The sequence below is a fragment of the Pseudochaenichthys georgianus genome, chromosome 4 (assembly GCF_902827115.2).
Source record: "Pseudochaenichthys georgianus chromosome 4, fPseGeo1.2, whole genome shotgun sequence".
Classification (NCBI taxonomy): Eukaryota; Metazoa; Chordata; class Actinopteri; order Perciformes; family Channichthyidae; genus Pseudochaenichthys; species Pseudochaenichthys georgianus.
Genome location: NC_047506.1, coordinates 21,380,547 through 21,401,813, shown reverse-complemented (window position 1 = coordinate 21,401,813; position 21,267 = coordinate 21,380,547). Strand labels below are relative to the sequence as shown.

Sequence of the window (21,267 nt, the reverse complement as noted above, 5' to 3'; positions counted from 1 at the left end):
TAAAATATGCGTCATATCCTGCTACGGTCCCGCACCAGCGCCTTTTCTTGCAGGTGAATAACCTGACCCCCGGCTCGATGAGTGAACTATGGATAAATCAAAGAAAAGAAAAGTATCAAAGGAACACAGAGGATTTAATTCTGCGTGGTTAGAGTTATATGCTTTCACAGAAAACGATGCTGGCTTACCGGTATGTTTGATATGTGGAGAGAAGTTGTCAAAGGTGCTGCAGCCTTTACGTTTTGGAGGGAAACACGGAAGAGGAAGACAGCTGACGATCTTCAGTCATAATTCAATCAGTTAACTCCTTTTTTGTAGGGTGCAGCTATATGTTTTATTTATTTCAAAGTGGGCCCATTTTAATTATATTCATTTTCTTCAAATATGCAGAGGAATCCCCAAATGCTGTGTTGATTTATTTTAAAGTTGGCCTGAGTATTTTTTTTTTATTCTCCTTCATAAGAGTTCTTTGTTTATTATTAGAGGTAAACAGTTTTCTATAATGTAATAAATAATAAATGCAAAAAAACTGTAGTTTTTGTCTATGATGTAACAATAAATACAACTTTATAAGCTATCAAGCTATCAAATAGCTTGATAAAGGGGGTGTGTTGCTTTATGTGAGGAATACCTTTACTTGTAGGGAGATTACACTCCCAGCTAATCCCTCACCATGATTTGCCTGTATCAACAACCCACCGCTAAGGTGGATTTCTAAGATCAGGTAAAACTCCTGCTGAATTCCTGTGACTCCAACAACGAGCTAATTATTGTAGGAGACTTTAATATCAACTGTGTTCAATTCTTACAAAATATAATATCCCCTTCCGTTGTTATGCTGATAATGTACAGATCTATCTGCCTCTCAATCAAAATGCCAACTCACTACAGCAGTTGAAGGACTGCTTAACAGAGATTAAATCCTGGCTGAGCCAAAACTTCCTCACCCTCAATGAGAGCAAGACCGACCCCAACCAACAGTCTCCCCGGTTAATATTCTGGGCTCCCTCAATAAAAATATCTTCCCCTCTGTTATGAACCTTGGAGTGACCTTCAACAGCGCCTTTAAATTTGATAAGCAGGTTAGCACTGTAGTCAAGACCTGCTTTTTCAAAATACGACTATTGGCTAAGACCAAGTCGTTTTTATATTTTAAAGACCTAGAAAGGGTTAACGCCTTTGTTACCTCGAGACTGGATTACTGCAATGCTCTGTATGTGGGTATGGACCAGGCCTCAATTAGACGCCTCCAGCTAGTTCAGAATGCAGCTGCACGTCTTCTTACTGGCCATAAAAAGCGCGACCATATCACCCCAATTCTGGCTTCATTGCACTGGCTTCCAGTTCGGTGCAGAATAGATTTTAAACTCCTTTTATTTGTTTTTAAAGCCCTAAATGGGCTGGCTCCTGCCTAAATAGCCGAACTCCTTCATCGCTACACCCCAGGCAAAGCCTTAAGGTCGGCTGATCAGCTGTTGTTGATAGTGCCTAAAACCAGGCTTAAAACCCGAGGGTATCAAGCTTTTGCAGCGGCTGGCCCTAGGCTCTGGAATACTTTGCCCCTCCATGTGAGGTCGGCCCAGACCCTGGGGGTTTTTAAATCTTAAAACTCACTTTTTCTCTTTGGCTTTTGTTTAATTATCTATTTATTCATTTATTTATTTATTTATTCATTTAGTTCTTTATTTTAATATTTATAACACAACATTCATAAAGTATTTTTAAAATAGTTTATATATTATTCAAATATAGGAATAGTAGATAGGATTACTTAAAATATAGTACCTTATATTTCGTCTTTTTTCCCTTTAGACCCTTGCGGTTTATTCTAAAAAATCCTTACCCTTACACACCCCCCATTTTCCCTCTGCTGGTCTATGGCCTTGTAGAGGGTAACGGGGTACAGAGTCGCTTAGATAAGCGGGGGAGTGCATCTGACGAAGAGATAGGTTGTTGTGCTCCTATCTCTGTTTCTCATCCTATATCTAATAGAACTGCTCGGGTCTTGATAGATTGAGTGGGGAAGTTCATGAGATCTTTTTAGAGGGTTATCAAGAATAACTTTTATCCAATTACCTTTTCCCTCTGTCTGTGTCTGTGTATTCTCTTGTTCCGATTAACCCAGCCAAATATTTTTGTTTTGTTTTGTATCTATATCTACGCCGGGATCCGGAGTTGAGGCTGATCCTCTTGCTGTAGTCCTGTGTCTTGGATCCTCTATCCTGAGTTTTGGATTAAGTCGTGGACTTCGGGTCGTGGCTGAACCTGTCTCTGCGGTCCTGCCTTGGGTCTCGTAGCTGATATCCTCGTGGATTCATCTTCTTATTACAGACACATGCATTTCCTAAACATTCGGTCTATATGCTGTAAAATGTATTATCTCTTCGATTTACACGCGGCATCTATTGCACGTCTGTCCGTCCTGGGAGAGGGATCCCTCCTCTGTTGCTCTCCCTGAGGGTTCTTCCATTTTTTTCCCTTAAACTGTGGGTTTTTTCTGGAAGTTTTTCCTTGCACGATGTGAAGGTCTAAGGATAGAGGGTGTTGTTTTTCTCATACTGATATTCTGAACAATCTGTGCTGTTGTATTTGCTGTAAAGTGTCTCTACTGTAGGCTATTTTTATTATATGTACAGCACATTGGCTCGACCAAAAATCGTTTAGAAATGTGCTATATAAATAAAACTTGATTTGATTTGATTTTAACTGGAATGACAAACAAAATAGAAAAAGCTTAAAACGGATCACGGATAAACACAACTTAATACAACTAATGGATCAACCGACTAGAATAACCAAAACCTCCAAGACTATTATAGATTTATTATTTACTAACAAGGCTGGCCGAATAGTTAAAACCTACAACTTCCTGACTGGTCTTTCTGACCATAACCTTGTTCTTTTTGCCAGGAAACTCACAAAAAAAAGATTCATGGCCACAGCTAAAACCCCTGCCTTCGGTTCTCGCTTCATCCCCAAAAACAATGTTTTATGGAGGTAGTGAAAATGATTGATTGGGGGGACACTCTGTCCTCTGAATACATTGGTGAAAAAAGTAATCTGTTAATATCTAAAATGAATGATACTGTACAATGTCTTCCTTCTCAAGGAGAGGGTGCCTTAGGGACAGGAAGGAACATCATCTTCCCTGGCTGAATCGACAATGCAGGAATCTCATGAAATCTAGAGACCAAATATTGAAGCAGAGCTTGAAATCCGGACTATCCACTGACAGACATACATTTACTCATGCTCGTAACAAGGTAACTTAAACAATAAGACAGGCCAAAGCAAACTTTTTCATCAACATAATTGAAGGTGCGAAAGGTAACTTTTTGGCTCAGGCAAATCACAAAGCTCTTCCCGCCATCTGAGGTCTCACCTAGCCCGTTTGATACACATCCAGTTTTTGACCTGTGCTCCTTACAAAGCTGACATATTTAAAATGTTCGGCAGATTCAATACAGTGGGTTAAGTCTTACTTATCGAACAGAAAACAGTGTGTTTTGGTCAACGGTACCAAATCCCCCTACCTTGTCAACCCTGTTGGGGTTCCACAAAGTTCCATTATTGGACCATTACTGTTTTTTCTGTACATTAAAGACTTGCCTAATGTATGTCCTGCTTTGAATGTACAAATGTATGCCGATGATGCGGTCATCCTTGTACATGGGAAAAATACTGAAATAAACACATCCTGTCTCTCAAATGCTTTGGACAAGGTTCAACACTGGCTGAACAACATTTGCTAACAGTTAAATGAAAAAAAACAGTATGCATGATGTTTAGTAAACGATAGGGGTGTAACGGTTCACAAACATTTCGATTCGGTACGTACCTCGGTTTTTAGGTCACGGTTCGGTACGTTTTCGGTACAGCAGAAAAAATTATCACAAAACATAACATATTTTTTTTTATTATTATTAAACTGTGAATAATGTATTCACTCAAATACAAAATATAATAAAATAAACATTAAGGTGCAGCATTTCTATGAACTGAAATAATCTGTATTTGAACTTTACTGTACTAGTACTCACAAAACAAACTATTATTTTTGGGTTTTTAATTATTATTAAACTGTGAATATTCACTCAAATAAATCCAAAATATAATAAAATAAACATTAAGGTGCAGCTTTTCGATGAACTGAAATAATCTGTATTTGAACTGTACTGTACCTAAGCAGCCAGTTTGACATGACTTGCTTGTCATTGTATTTTCATGTTTTTTTAAAGAAATATTTACTTGTCCACATTGCTTGCCGAAAGGGCAGATCTGCTGGCACTAACAATGTCTCCTGCTGTGGAGAACACCCTCTCGCTAGGGACAGAGGTAGTAGCAGATACAGCCAGGTAGCGCTTTGCTAACATGGCAACATAAGGATATTTGGCGTTTGTAATAGCTTTGGCTCGGTCTGAAGTTTTTGCGAGTGGTGGAGGCTTAAATGCTAGTGGGAGTTGGGTTTGCACTTCAGTCTTTTGGTACCGGTGATATTCACGTTCAGGTGATGCCTTTTCAAATGAGTGTGCAAGTGTGATGTATTGCCAGCCGCGTAACCAATTTTAGTTGAACAATGCCGACAAACAGCTTTGGTTCGGTCCACCTGCTTTTGTCCGTCATCCTTGTACTTAACTGCGAAACCAAAATGTTCCCAAACCGGAGACTTCAATGATGCTGGAGGATTGTCGAGCTCAACTTTATCTGCGTTCGCCATTTCGACAGTTCCTCAAATTACTGACTACATTTGAACGCATCCCTCTGACCAGCTCTCATAGTATGCCTCTCGTCCAATGAAATGACTTGCTCGCTCTATGACGCGTTGAACACAATGTGAGCAAATTACTCTGACTGCCCGTCCACACAGCGGCGTGCGTAGATGCTTGGAGGTGGGCGTATCTGAAGCTTGGTGATTTTTTGCGAGCAATGCGACCAACAACCAATCACATGAATCTCCCGCCCCCGACATACAAAGCAATAGCAATGTTAAAACGAAGTAAACTGGATATAAAATCCCCAAACAGGCAAAAACCTACCAGTTTCATCCACTGTCTCTGTCACCTCCCTCCTTGCCTCGCTCCTCCGGTTTGTATCCCGGTAGATGAACAGAGACTGATCATACAGCACCGGGTGATTCACTACCGCTATAATGAATTTTCCCTCCATTTTTTTGAATATGAGGAAATGACCTGCGTAGTCTCTCCCAGCGTACCCGGTTTGATTGGCTAGCGCTTGTACTGGCAGATTTGCATAAACGGGATTTCATTGGCTGACACCTCCGTCAAAAGTTGAACATTGCTCAACTTTTTAAGCCAGCAATGCTCCACGTCGCTTCCCAAAATGCAGTTCGGCTGAAAGTGACATCACCTCATTCAAAGTGAATGGGCAGAAGCGTTGGAAGCTTCAACGCACGCCGCTGTGTGGACGGGTCGTGAATGCTGCGACGCAGCACCTGAGATTACTTCCAAGAAGTTGTTCACGTTCTCAATTTTTTACGTTTAACGTTATATTCGTTCGGTACACTTCGGTACACAGGTGTACCGAACCGAAGGGTACGGGTACCGTTACACCCCTAGTAAACGACCAGTCAAAACCGAAGGATCCAATTTGTTTTTAAACGGAGCAGAATTAGAACTAGTCCCCCACTTCAAGTATCTTGGAGTCATACTCGAACTTGACTTTTAAGAAACATATCAATAAAGTATCCAATACTGTTAAATTCAACTTGCAAAATGTTAAACAAATCAGACCTTTCTTAACTGTCAATGCTGCAAAGTCATACCTCCACTGTATGATTCTATCCCACATTGAATACTGTTTTACAAACTGGTCGTTTGCTTGTGCCACAAACCTGAAACCCATAGAACAGCTGTACAAGAGAGCTATCAAGGTGTTTGTGGTTTTTTTTATAAATGTTTACATGGACTGCTTGTATGCTGCTCATGGTCTTTCTGCATATCATGTATTTCTGTTTGCCATGTATATAAATGTTATGTTCATAAATGTTGTATGTGACGGGACTACTGATGGAAATGAGCTCAAAGCTAAAATCCGGCTAATTTACATTTCAAAACATTATTTTGTTTAAAATGTTCATTAATGTGTATTGTCCAGGATCAAATAAACGATTAAATGAAAAAATGAAATAAATATGTTTCGCGGCTCCAGACAAAAAAAATGTGTGGAAAAGGGGGCAAAATGGCTCTTTTGGTCAAAAAGGTTGCAGACCCCTGCTCTAGGTCGTTCAAATGTTTTCCTAAACAATGTGCTTCTGCTGCCATTGAGCACGTTTGTGTTTGTTGGATTTTATTTTTCTGTTCACTCACCATTCGGGATCAACCGGCGTGATATCTATCCTGGGAGGGGCTCCAAAGGGCAAAGATGTTGGCCTCGCTATGATTTCTTCATCAGGTGTCCTTGATCCCTGACGCCATGATAATGGGGGTAACTGCAGGTTGCCTGAGAAACGACGTCGGCCACGGCGCAGGTCAACACCCAGCGTGTACGACGGAGAGGTGAAAGACTCACTGAAGCAGCAATCTGGAAGCTCTTTGCAGTCCTGACAAGAGAGGGAAAATAAGTGTATACAATTAAAGAACACATTTATTTTCAGTGAGAGCCAAAGAGAAGTTGGAAGTATGATAATGGAAATAGTAGAACATTAAACCAATAATGAAGAACTCAACTCAAAGTTACTACTGTGTTTAATTACAACTCCTAACTTTTTTCTCGAGCTTTGTAACCGTTTGCCCACTAAGGGGCGCCACAGGCTTGTGTCTGAGTAAAGATGGTGTTGTATACCACTTCTCCTCAGTTTCTTGTGACCTATAACAACATATTTAGAAGCTGACACCTCTTCGTCTCAGATGAAATCATTTAGGAGGGCAGAATAAAAAAATACTACACAACCCAAATGTACTTGAGACTAGTTGAGTCTTTAAAAATATCACAAGAAAAATGCAGTCTTCAAACCTTTGATGGTTCACATTATGATGACTTAAACAAATGTAAAAACAAGATCTACTAAAAATAATTTCGCTGTACAGTACGACTGCATGAATCCCACATGAGTCGAGTCTTCTCTCTTCACACACAGACCCCTCTGGCTTCCCCTTCATTTACTACCCTAATTTGTCTCGTTAGTGTGAGCTGTCTCTGATTGCATTGTATAAATAACATGTTTATTTCCCAGCTGCTCTCTCGAATTTACATGGAAGTCTGAAGGGCAAGATACATCTTTATCTCGACTGTATCATCAGCTTATAGTTCTCAAAACCTGTGCAATATTTGAGACAAAAATCATTCTCAGTTTGACAACGATTATAAAAACATCCTTACACACTCAACAAGAAATGAAAGATCTCACCTTTTATCCACAATGACAATGTTGTTTTTATTACAATCAATGCAATTTTCCTTTTTTAATCATGGTTATTTAAAAATCTTTTTTTAATATAGAGACAAGACCGCTCGCTGGAGCTAATCCCATGTGTGATTTGGTGAGAGAACATAACACAGACAACCAGTCAACATCACACGTTAGCTAACTGGATGTATGCCAGGTAACCTCAACCTGCATGAAACCTAAGGCACAGGGAGAACTTGCACGTTTGAAATGTATAACTTCCTTGCTCTGAGTCCAGTGGTTATATTTCATAATGAAAATAATTGCCGTTCTAAATTAAAGCCATTGTCACTTGATCAACAAACTCACCTCCTTGCCAATGGTGTAGAGAGCTTCATACAGTAAATAACTGAGGGAGTGTTTTACTAGTCTAGTCAAAGAGTTGAACAACAAATCGTTTTTACAGTTTCTTTATTTTCAAGCCTGAATCCTACTGTGTCTTCAGTAGTAAACACTTATTCGAGTAAACACAGACTCCCACTCTTAGTCCCTCAGCAGCTCTTCTTGACCTTTTTGCCTTCTCCCACCTACTCACAGCTTCTGTGTTTTAGCAAACTAAACAATGCCAGTGATCGGGGTAGAACTCAATTAATTCTTTTTTCATACAGAATGAGACAAAGTGAAGCTGACCTTCTGCTACGTGGGTTGTGGCTTTATTTTCTGTTTAATGTGCTTATGGTAAACAAGGTTACGGAATACTTGACTCAACTTGCATGTTTGTGGTAGCAGATACAACATATATATTTGTGGACTTGCTGTATTGTTAAAAAACTCGAGCCCTTTATTTCCCAATTTGATTTAAAACGAACTACTAGTATGTCCTTTCCTCCAATAGCCCAAACACTCAACTGTATAAATCCAATGTTAGATAAGTGTATGAACTGACCTGATACCATAGACCGATTTGCATGGATTTACATTTTCCTAGCATTACTTAAACACTATATACTTTCAGCATGATTACTAATAATTATTCTAAGCTTGATGGCACACCTGTCAATTATTGTCATTCCTTGCTTTGTATTTAGAGAATAATCTAAATTTCACAGTTAATAATAAATGTCATAGTGTAATTTTCATTATTGCTCATTCCTTTGTTATGAAGGTGAGACACAACACATCTGAGAGATAAATCTGCTTGGGAACTGCTTTTCAGATGCGTATATAAATGCATGAAACATAATTAAATGCTCTAAGAAGCTGTGGAAACATCATTTATGAAATTAAAATAGGTTCTGCCACAGTGACCACTCCATTTAAAAAAGCGCAGGGAACAGTGTTCTGAGAGATGGAGAGTCGTGAGTAAGGAAGAATGGACAATAATACATTTATATTGTAAGGTGATGGAAAGCCAAGGACACAGTTAGATAGGAGAGTGAAATGAACTGCACTGGAGAACAGAGAGGATACATAAAGGAAGATTGAGGTTGGTGATGAATACAATAGAGCCAGCAGAGACGGAAAGAAACAAAATCACACTCAACACAGAGGGAATAACAGAGCAAATGAGGACATGTGTACAAACACACAGATGGAGCTTAAGACTTAATGAATCTCAAATCAGATAATGCCCTTAAAGTAGAAATCACACTGAACCGAAATTCAAACCGAGGACAGCATCATGCCAATTGCCTGCCAATGTGTAAGCAATTTGTAAATAATAAAATGGCTTCAAATAAATAACACTTTTCATATTTCCAAGGCTATAGTGTTATTGCTGTCATTCCATTTGCCCTTCGCTGATATTAGTAACTTCTAGATTTGTTGCAAAAACCTAACTACATGATAATGCATGAAAGTATTACTTTTAAGGACATCAAGGACAAGGAGTAAAAGCTCACTCGAAATGTGAGTAATTTTTTTTTGTCTTCAGCGTTGGAAGATATCAGAACATTTCTTCAACTGAGAGAAGAAAGAGACGGAAGTATACGTGAATTTCAGTCAGTCTTCATTTTCTGTTGAAGCTGCTCAGCAATGGAACTCAATCCCACCTCCAATCAGAGACCAGTCCACATTCACTTTATTTAAATCAAAACTCAAAATATGGTTAGTGAAGAATCAGCTCTGCCAACACTGACCCAATCTTCTGCTCCTTACAACCCACTGCCTGTGTTTTAACATGTTCTTTTGTTTTGTTTTAATTGTTTTGTTTTAATGTTCTGTATTTGAAATTGTTTTATTTAAGTATCCCAGTAATGTATGTTGCATATTTTAAATGTATTGTATTTACTTGTTTAAAATGAAATGTGTTTTAGGTTGACTTTTAAAATCTGTCCAGGGACTACAGATGAAAAATAGCCTCTTGACTAACGCTGGCATATTTACAGAAATGTTCATTAATGTGCACTGTCCCTGTTAAATAAATGAATTAAAAACCAATTTTACCAATTGAAATGGTCTGACTGACAGAAAGCTGTGACAAGGCTTTTAATCACCTAATATTTTATAAGAAAAGAAAGATCAAGAAAGTCAAGGCAGAAGATGCAATGATATGACTACTTGAGGTGTGTGTACTTAAGACCTATACTTTTATTTTCTTACACCAGATCGGCTTTCATCAGCTATTCGAAATCTATTCGCAAATCTATTAAGTTTTGCATTCAAATCCTTAATAGGTTATTAATAGCTAAAGCCAAGATTACTATGTTGAATCTAAACATGTTTTGCGGTGTTACAGTGACAGCTGGGTAACTAGGTTTAAATACATTATAGTTTTAAGCTTTTCTTAGAGGTGGTTTTAGACAAACACACTCACCCTGTCCTTTTGAAGAAATCAATTTAAATGAGATATAAGAACCATTATGATCATGAAAAATGTTTGCAAAGTAAAAACTGAGGTGTGACTTGTGCTAAGACTCTCCTTTAATGTGCACTCCCTGCTATCCTTAGATGACTCTTAACTGCTGTGATGCCCTTTATGTGCATGTGAGGGGTGTGTTTGTTTTTGTGGGGCTGGGAAAGGATGGGAAAGGTGTAAAAGACCATTAGCCTATTTGCAACACCAAACCCAAGCAGCCTATGTAATCCGAGGACAATTAAGGACTCATTAATCTAACACACATCAACGAAATAAGAAGACTTTTCATAATGCACACACACCGAACAACACAGGTCCCCAATCCTCAGCTGCTAGATAAGATTAATACAAAGACTATAATGTCCCTTTGCAGACTTGTCAACAGTTCATTTATCTTCAGGCCATACAGCACACAGCCTTTTGAGAGTGTACTCACCTGAAAAGCATTGGTCATTTGTTCAAACAATGACCTTCCCTGGCCTTTTGCTGTCATGTGAGTTATGACTGTCCTCTACAGTTAGACCAACACGTGTTGAAGTCACCTACGTTTATGATAAGTAACAAAGTAAAGAGAGGTGGGATTTTACCGAGGCAAAAACAGGAGACTATTATTCATGTACCGTCTCATATGAACAGTTCTATTTTTCTTACATTAAGATGATTTCTCTCCAACCATAGCCGAGTAGTTTGGGATGCATAATGAAAACACAAACTAACAGATGCATACTTTAAAAACAGAGCAGTTTTTTCAAATGATTACAAGGACTTATTGCAGATGGGAGCTTTCTATGGGGTGTACAAGCTGAATAGTTAAAGGGATAGTTTGGATGTTCTATCGGGTACCTATTCATAGTAAGTGTATTACCAACAAATGTGAGAAGGAGAGCAAATGTAAAACCTTTACACCTTGGTTCTCTCCATTTTGTTGTAGCGATATGAAAATCCCCACCTGCATGTTGACAGTATTGATTCCTTAAGTCTGTAGTGTGTGAAACGCTGGCTGTAAATGTCATTGGTACACTGTTGATCCAAGACAGAAATGCTCAGTAAGCAATGGAGCATATAAAAACACCACATGTCAACAGGGTTAATAACGTTTTATTGGAGAGAGTCTATAGGAACATTATAAATGTTTACATGTCGTCGACTCTATGTGATGTAACTCTTAACATGACGTCCCATACACACCAATCTTAACTCTGTAAAGGTCATTTCTAAGACCAAGAAAAGTTGAATATTTAATATATAATAATAAGTAATTTAATTATTCGCAGAATGTCTGAGAGATGTGAAACATTTTAAGTTTGAATAGAGTCTATAGACAAAAGTATAAGTTGTATAAGTTGAAACATTTCTCAACTTGACGTCCAATCATTTAAATCCTTCCAGGCTTTCACATAGCTCAATTAGCATACACAACTCAGGCTTTCTATCCAAGTATATTTGGGAGCTTTGGAAGGAGACAGACTTTGTCCAAACCCTCTTTAGAACAAAAACATAAAATCTTTTTGAGACCAATTTAGGATTAGAGAAAGTTAAGCCGCCAACTGTGAGAAACCTGTTTTTATCTCTCTCCCTCTTAGCTTAAATAGGCTGTAAAGCATATAAAGTGATAAGTATAATAATAATGTATCTCAGTACAGCCTTGACTGGCACAATTCCCATTTATCAGCCGCCCACAACAACATCCAAATCCCTCTGCACTCTCACCATTCCGACACCAAGGCAACAACACAATAGGGAGGAAATTAGGAGATGAGCTTGGAAAACAACACCTGCTTCCCATCAGTTATAGAGGGGGAGGTATGAAGAGTGGGAGAAAGATGACAGATAGGAAAATAAGAGAGGATAACAGGAATAAGAAGCAAACAGCTGGGGCAGGGCACGGTGACTTGCAGAGAAGGGTGAATATAGCAGAGAGAAATGAATAAGAGATAGACGGAGATAAGAGGGTGAAAGGAAGAAGAGCGAGAGTGGGAGAAAGAGGAAGGGGGATGCAAACATGCATCTTATATAGTACATACTGTGCATTGACAACACTTAGAAAGCAGTTTTTTTTTTTTTTAAATGGAGTTATTGTTATTAGCTTCCTCTTCGTCAGAGTTGATGAAATAAATCATCAGACTTAAATATACAATAATATAATTATTGGATTGAGAAACACAACAGAGACAGGATGGTGTCCTTTAAATAAAAAGGTAACTTTAGGACAAATGATTTTGACAGCGGCACAGGACATTAATAAAAATGTTTGGTGAATTACTATGCCACCTTTTTTTTTATCATCTTCTTTTCTTTATCACAATCCTATCACCGTGACTCAGACAAGAGATCAAATAAATTGCCTATACTTTCTCTCTATAGCAACATGTGATGTATGATTAATGTAGCTTTTGAGAGGGTTGAGTGTTCAATATAATTCACTAAGGGCCTTGCCAAGTGTTTTTCAGATTCATTTATTCCGTATGCATGCATGGAACATGTATTGGAGAGACTGAGACAACAGCTGAGATGAAACAAAGCATGAACACCAGATTGAGATCCAGACTGAATCCATGCTGTGACAGATTTCTAAAAATAATTCGCAACCCCCCTTTAAAAGAAGCATTTTCCCCTGCAGTATGTATTACATCAATCTTTCTCCTTGAGTGTTGACATCGAGCTCACCCTTAAACGTCTAAAGTCTAATGGATTAATAATTTCTAACCAAATATATTAAAGAGGCTCTATTATGGTCATTTTCGGGCTCATATCTGTATTTCGTGCCTCTTCTGTGATATGTTTACATGCTTTAAATGTTAAAACAGCTCTTTATTTTTCTCATACTGCCTATGCTGCAGCACCTCTTTTCACCCTCTGTCTGAAACCAGAGTCCAGTCTGCTCTGATTGGTTAGCTGGCCGGACCTGTTGTGTCAACATCTGAGAGATGTCCCGCTTCTTATATGCAATGTGTTTGAAAGCTAGCCAACAGAAGCGCGAGTGTTACATAGTAATGCTATATTTTACAGGATGAAACACAGGAGTCAAATCACTAGAATGTTAAGAAGCAACAATTCTGGTGTTTCAATATTCATTAGGTCTGAGTAAATGAACAGACATTTTTATTTCTTGTCAGCTTTAATTCAAGGGAATTTCATTAGGATCACTGTAGATGTTTTATCTTGTTCTGTATTTATTTTAACATTGTTGTTATGTTTTCTGTAAAGCAATTTGGGCTGCTTTGTGTATGAAAGGTGCTATACAAATAAAGTGTATTATTATTATCTTAAATGTGTATTTCTGTTGATTTTCTTGTCCTCTGTTACATTTGGTTAAACATCCATTTATTTTAGACCATCAAGCTGTAGCCCCTGTCTTCACCTCTTCTTTTTGTAGAACAAAGGATGAAGTGAGCAATAGAAACTGTGATAAACAAACAATTTCAGTTTAATTAATTAATATATTCTTCTTTTCAAGTGCAGGGAACTCAAGCACCACACTAACAACCCAACAGGAGAACATTCAGTGAAGGAAAAGTAGTGCATTTAAACCAATGCTGATAGACTATTAGGCCCCTGTTACCGTTGTGCCGGTTAGGGTAAGAGCTAACAGTTAGTATAATCCCAAGATGCCATGGGAGACAATAACTATGTTGCTGTGGTAACCAGTATCACTGCTATCCCCCTGACCAGACACAAGAGTGAGATAGAGAGGGTGGCAGAAGATAATAGTGATTAAAGCTGACCCAGAGACAGTGGAGGGAGGTGAGAGAGATGTCATTGAAGAGACAGAAGAGTCAGTGAGAACAGAGCATTCTGCTGGCCAAGATTCAACCCTCAGTTTCCAAGCTCTCTAATTGGAGAACGAACAGCTGTTCAGTTTGACCCACGTGCCCTTTACATTAAGTACAAGATCAACTGCCAGAGCGGAAGAGGGAAAGAGAGAGAGAGATGGAAAAAGAGATGAAAGTTAAAAGAAGTGAGCAGAACTCAGGAACTGAAGTAGTGTTGGTAAAATGCAGAAAACCAATCTATGTGATTCATTATTGCCTTGACTGATTTCTTATAAGGTCATTATTTGTCTTTGCCTTCCAAAATCCTATCGTAATGTTTTCCTACCTGCTCCTTCTTTGGTTTAGGTTTGGTGAGATTTAGGCAAAGAAATATGGTTAAACAAGTAAGTACACATCTAACAACAGAATTTGGTCAGCGCTATTCAAAGTAAGCCCTCTAATAACAGTAATGTGTTCTGAATTAATGACATAAATCAAATAAGACGGGGAGGTTAAAAGGTTAAATGTAATCTACGTTAGATATGTTCAGGACTTGATGAGAGTAATGTGAGCATAGACACACTTCGCTGCCAACTTTAGGAAGTAGAATTTAATTGAATGTGTGAAAGGTTGGCATGCCGAGATAGGTATAAATTAGTGGTGCACGATAATTATCGGCCCGATAATAGGAATTATGACGTCATCCCGATAAACCCGATAAAAGTATTAATAATAATATACAATATATTTTTTGGGTAAAAAAAAAGAAAGAAATCCTGCGGTGTGGGTGGATTGGGATGAGGGGCGCTTGTTTTTCCCTCGGCTCCTCCCGTTTTGCCAGTACTGTGGTATTAGTGGTTTAGGAAGAGGGGAGTTTTTAACAAATCCAACGCTCCCTAACTCATGCCTGGCTGTGACGTAAATGGTGTGCGGCCGTGAAGCCAGGACAGTAAACAAACATGTCGTCGGTAGTATGGGACTATTTCAAAGTTTCAGAGTTAGATAGTTCGCTTGCAATTTGTATTAACAAATGCAATGCAGAAGTTCCACGAGGAGGGAAAAAGGCAACGAGCTATAATACTTCCAACCTGATTAGTCACCTGAAACATCGCCATCGCTACGATGGTGTGTTAAAAGCGTACGAAGACGCCTGCGCTGCTAAACTAGCGGCGAATCCAAAGCCAGCTGCAAAGGCACCGGGGCTTTTACCTATCGACGAGGCTTTTGAAAAAGGCAAGAAGTTTGCCAGAGTAATGCCAGGTAATAGTTGTTTCCATTTCTTAATATGGACCACTCATTGTTCACTCATTGTTCAGGGAAACACATTGTCATTGATATTGACTGATTGACTCAATTATATTTATTTGGGAAAATAAATATGGTCACTTTGAAGAGTCAAAACTGTTCTTGGCTTTGTTTTGTTCATAGTAGTAATGCTCATGTCATTTGCTCAGTACTAGTCTTTTTTTTTAATATATATATATATATATTATTATCGGTTATCGGTATCGGTCTTGAGAAGCAGGAAGTTATCGGTATCGGTTTCAAAAAACCAATATCGTGCATCCCTAGTATAAATCCAGTCATGAATATGCAGAGTCACATACCAACAGTTTCATGCATTCAAGTGAAAAACATTCAGCACATCCACACACACAAACAGAGATGGACAGTCAGAGCTGATCACATCAGAGCTGGTTATCTGTGATCTGCATCTCTCCTCCCCTCATCACAGCAGTCCAATAACACTCACAACCACACACACACACACACACACACACACACACACACACACACACACACACACACACACACACACACACCCACACACACACACACACACACACACAACCACACACACACACACACACAACCACACACACAACACACACACACACACACACACACACACACACACACACACACACACACACACACACACCACGATAGTTACGGCTGTAACTACGGTTCTATGAGTCCCGGATGACCGCCTAAGGCGGTGCTTTAGCACTGGATATGTCCATCGCGCGCATGCGCAGCTCGAGTACCAATAACAACAAAGTCACCTGTGACCCACGTGACACCGGCTATATCAGCCGGTATTGTCAGAGGATCTGTTCCCCGAATCTTCTCGCGAGCACACAAGAATTCTGAGTGACAGGGAACTCTGGCGGTCATCCGGGACTCATAGAACCATAGTTACAGCCGTAACTATGGTTCTATTTCGTCCCTACTGATCGCCAGAGGCGGTGCTTTAGCACTGGATGACCTATACCAACAATGTCATGAAGAATCCAAGCCCTTGCTCACCACTGGAAGCAGCAGAGCTCGGCAAAAGGACCATGCCCAAAGAATGGGGAGTGGCGACATTGACCTGATGACAACTGGAGAATGTGCCAGAAGACGCCCACGACGCCGCGGCGCAGATGGCCTCCAGGGGCACCCCTCTCAGGGCAGCCCAATATGTTGAGATGCTCCTTGTAGAGTGGCATCTCAGCTTGGTGGCAGGGGGCGGCCACTGGCCCCGTAAGCCTGTGAGATGGTATCGACAACCCAGTGGGGCAGCCACTGGTTAGAGGGCCTAACCTCCTTTAGTGCCGCCAGGGCAAACTCAAGAGTTGCTCCTCCTGCCGTATACAGGCAGTAGCCTTGATATACGCCCTTTGGGCACCCCCCGGGCACAGCAACTTCGATGTGCCGTACTCCTGAATGTCAAAGCGTGCCAGCTGGGCAGGCTGATTGAAGTGAGTTTGTGGAAGGACCCCGGGCGGGAATGCCACATTTGCCCAAAGGGCAACGCCTGAGAGTCTCACCTCGGGCATGTATTGTTTATGGAGAGGACATGCAACTCCCCGACTCACTTCCCTGAGGCTATGGCAAGCAGAAATGCTGCCTTTGTGGGCAGCCACCTAAGCCCCACCTGGGCCAGGGGCTCGAAGGGAGGAGGTGATAGGGCATCCGGCAGCAAGGGCAGGTCCCAAGCCGGAGCCCTCGGGGTGCAAGGGGGACGCTGCCGTAAAGCCCCTCTCATAAAGAGGGACACCGACCTGTGGCACCCCGCCGTGGCGCCGTCGACCCAAACATGTTGGGCAGAATCGCAGCCACCTAAATTCAGAGTGGAGTGAGAACGTCCACTATCTAGAAGGGACTGTTGTCTAAGCAACAATGTACATGCTGTCCCCAAGGAACATGCACATTCTTGCCCCCCAGTTGGGGTAGAAAGTGCGTGAGTGCAAGCTGCACGGCCCGAAGCTCTAGCACGTTGACCCGGCGCGCACTCTGCTGGGCAGACCACTGACCCTGAACGGTCCTGCCCTGCCGCACTGCACCCCACCCTGAGAGACATGCACCTATGGTGATGGTCTCCTGGCGGGATGGGATGGCGCCCATGGGCACGCCTACCAGAGATAGGCCGTGCCCCTCCAGCGTGACGGAGAGTGGAGCAATGCTGCGACACCCTGACTTCACTGTGCCTGTGCCACTTGGCGTCCAAGTGAAGGCTGTTCAGCCACATCTGCATGGGGCACAACGACAGCGGGCCTAAGGGCCCAGCGGCCGAGGCAGCTGCCAGTCTGCCCAAGGGCCGGAGGAACTGAATATAAGGCACCCTCTTGCCCGGCCCACGTGGAAGTAGGCATCCCTCGGTTGGGAACCACTCCACCTGTGCGTATGCAGTAGTCAGCATATAGAATGGCAGCACCTTCAGGAATCTGTTGATTCCTCTGAGGTCCAAGATCGGGCGAAATCCGCCGACTTTCTTGCTTACGAGAAAGTATGCCGAGTAGAACCCCCTGGCTAAGCAGAGGGTCTTACTGGGTTGATTGCGTCCTTGGACGGACAACTCTTGGCCCAGAGGTAGGGCCCCTGCCGGATCGCTGACGACTGTCAATTAGACCCAGCCGAAGGCTAGGGGCCGGAGCTGCGGTCCGTACCCCTGGGTTAAGGTGAAAACCACCCAAGGGACGGAAGTACAGACTGCCCAGAAACTGAGCTGCTGCTGGGAAAGCAGCCGCCGACCACCCCCGGGATTTCAGAGCCCAGCCCCCCGGACCCTGGAGCCTCTTGGGGGGTTCCGGTAAGGCTCTGGGGCACGAGGCCGCCTGGAAGGCGGGCGACATGGGGCACGAAAGTCATTGGGAGGCGGTTGAGTGGGGCCGCTAAGACCTCTGCAGACCACCCCTGTAATCCAGCGGCTGAGTGCGGCTGCTAGAGCGGCCCCTGGGCCTGCTGGGAGTGGGCACAGGTCTGCGAGGACCCGAGTGCTGCTGCCTGGTCTGCCTAGCTTGGGCGGCACACTCCAATTCCTCCAGGGCAGCTGATCTAAACAGCTCCCCTGGCTCGACTGGTACGCGACGGAGGACTCTCCGTCAACCGGAGGAGGTGTGTCAGCCGAAGGAGGGGCGCCAACCGAAGGAGGGGCGCCAACCGAAGGCTTCAGCCTGGGCTGAAGGGCCAAGAGGCGACCTCATCATGCCCCTATCGGCAGCTAGCCGATCCACTTTAGAGGACAGCCTATTTCTAGTCCTTCTATTGGGGAGAGCACACAAAGCCATCGCTCCCTCAAGTCGCCGGGAACGGCCGAATTGATCTGGAGGAGTACGTGACAAGGAGAGGTGTCTGTTGGCTGCTGCCAGACGTTCCACCTCAGTGATTCGAGCCACTCTGAGCACCCGAGGCATGCAGCTACAGCTCATGCAGGCGTTTACCGTGAGAACCTCCCTCAGATGCTCGAATTTCGTCTCCACTGACCGCCAGAAGCGGCCGAGGCAGGAAGGGCAGCGGTCGTGGCCGTCCTCGGGCTCAAGAGAAACCCTAAAGGCGCTACATGAATGAACCATTCTGTAGGTAGCCAGATGCAGCGTAGCCGGGAGCGGGTGCGGGAACACAGCCTTCACCAGCTACCTGCTTAATGGAAAGAGTAGAGCGTTGCTGCTACTCGCCGAAGAGAAGAGGGATGTAATTACACCCACGTTACGGCAGAGGGAGCGGGAGCGAGATCACTGCCTTCACCTAGCTGGATTAGTAAATAAGGCAGTTTACCAAGAGCGGGGGCGAAAACACTGGCTGAGCTAGAGGCGAGTGCCAGATGCAGCGTAACCGGGAGCGGGTGCGGGAACACAGCCTTCACCAGCTACCTGCTTAACGGAACCAGGCAGTTTAGCGTCTACCAGGAGCGGCGGCGAGAACACTGCCTTCACTGGTTAAATTAAGACGAATGCCAGATGCAGCGTAACCGGGAGCGGGTGCGGGAACACAGCCTTCACCAGCTACCTGCTTAACGGAATAAACAAGGCAGTTTAGCGTCTACCAGGAGCGGGGGCGAGAACACTGCCTTCACTGGTTGAGTTAGAGACGAATGCCAGATGCAGCGTAACCGGGAGCGGGTGCGGGAACACAGCCTTCACCAGCTACCTGCTTAACAGAAAAACAAGCCAGTTTGGCGTCTACCAGGAGCGGGGGCGAGAACACTGCCTTCACTGGTGAGTTAGAGACGAATGCCAGATGCAGCGTAACCGGGAGCGGGTGCGGGAACACAGCCTTCACCAGCTACCTGCTTAACAGAAAAAACAAGGCGGTTTGGCGTCTACCAGGAGCGGGGGGCGAGACTGCCTTCACTGGTTGAGTTAGAGACGAAATGCCAGATGCAGTGTAACCGGGAGCGGGTGCGGGAACACAGCCTCTCACCGGCTACCTGCTTAACGGAAAAACGAGGCCGTTTGGCGTCTACCAGGAGTGGGGGCGAGAACTGCCTTCACTGGTTCAGTTAGAGTCGAACGCCAGATGCAGTGTAACCGGGAGCGGGTGCGGGAACACAGCCTTCACCGGCTACCTGCTGAACGGGAAGAGTAGAGCGGTGCTACTACTCGCCGAACAGAAAAAGGGATGTAGCTACATCCGCATTACCGGTAGAGGGAGCGGGAGCGAGAGCACTGCCTTCACCTAGCTTGATAAAATAAAGAAGCTAACAGTATACGCAAGACGTTAGCCGAGCGGCTGCTGCTAACGATCAAGCGAGATCAAGTCAAATAACACACATGTTTAAGACCAGATAACTAGCTTCTAAAGAATAGAATAGCACAGAGCCGTAGTTACAGCAGTAACCATGGCCAGGGCTCACACGGCATCTAACCGTAGTTACAGTAGTAACTATGGCCAGTACTTACACGGCTTAGAACCGTAGTTACAGTCGTAACTCTGGCCAGTACTTGCACGACTTGGATACTTACACAGCATAGAGCCGTAGTTACAGTAGTAACTCTGGCCAGTACTTGCACGGCTTGGAACCGTAGTTACAGTAGTAACTATGGCCAGTACTTACATGGTTTAGAACCGTAGTTACAGTAGTAACTATGGCCAGTACTTACACGGCATAGAGCCGTAGTTACGGTATTGCCTATGGCCAGTACGTGCACGGCTTGGAACCGTAGTTACAGTAGTAACTATGGCCAGTACTTACGGCTTAACCCCGTAGTTACAGTATTAACTATTGCCAGTACTTACACAGCTTGGAACCGTAGTTACAGTAGTAATTATGGCCAGTACTTACGGCTTAGGACCTTAGTTACAATAGTAACTGTGGCCGGTGCCTAAAAGTGTCAGCCAACGGCTGCCCACTAGACAATATAATATTGGGAGGATGAAATCCTCCTTAATGGCCATACATGCAGAGCACACGGCACACACAGTGAAGATTGTTCTCTGCATATCGTCCTAGTGCTAGGAGTCTAGTACTAGGAGCAGTAAATACCAACGATATAGCGCTACTGCAAACCATACCATGCGTTTCCCGGGAGCAGCAGCGAGAGCACTGCCCTCACTGGCTGAGTTAAATAATGAAGCTTAACCGTACATGCAAGGTGTTAGCCAAGCGGCTGCTGCTAACAATCAAGCAACCAAGTCAGAACACAATGTTAAGACCAGATAATTAGCTTCTAAGAAGAGAACAGCCCGCATAGAACCGTGTCTGGTTACAGTAGTAACCGCACATGCCGAGCACACAGCACCCGCCGTGAAGATGTTCTCTGCATATCATCCTAGTGCTAGGAGTCTAGTACTAGGAGCAGTAATACAACGAACTAGCGCTACTGCAATCAAACCCTATGCTACAGGGAGCGGGAGCACTGCCCTGAGTTAATAGTTAAGCTCAACAGCAAGGTGTTAGCCAAGCGGCTGCTGCTAACAATCAAGCAACCAAGTCAGAACACAAATGTTAAGACCAGATAATAGCTTCTAGAAAATAGAAAGTACTTACCTTACTTTCTGCATCTAAACGAAAAACGGGTTTAAAGTATGACTCTCTTGGCTTTCCATAC

General features: G+C 42.9%; 1 protein-coding gene across 2 annotated transcripts in view; it reads right to left on the bottom strand.

The window, feature by feature from the left end:
- The window catches only part of pde4ba (phosphodiesterase 4B, cAMP-specific a), a 220,364-nt gene that overhangs the window by 160,582 nt on the left and 38,515 nt on the right, over positions 1-21,267 (bottom strand). For both annotated transcript variants that reach the window (XM_071202916.1, XM_034081364.2), the window contains exon 3: positions 6,327-6,559. In XM_071202916.1, coding sequence (XP_071059017.1) covers positions 6,327-6,559 — 233 coding nt within the window. The remainder of the gene's footprint in view (positions 1-6,326; positions 6,560-21,267) is intronic.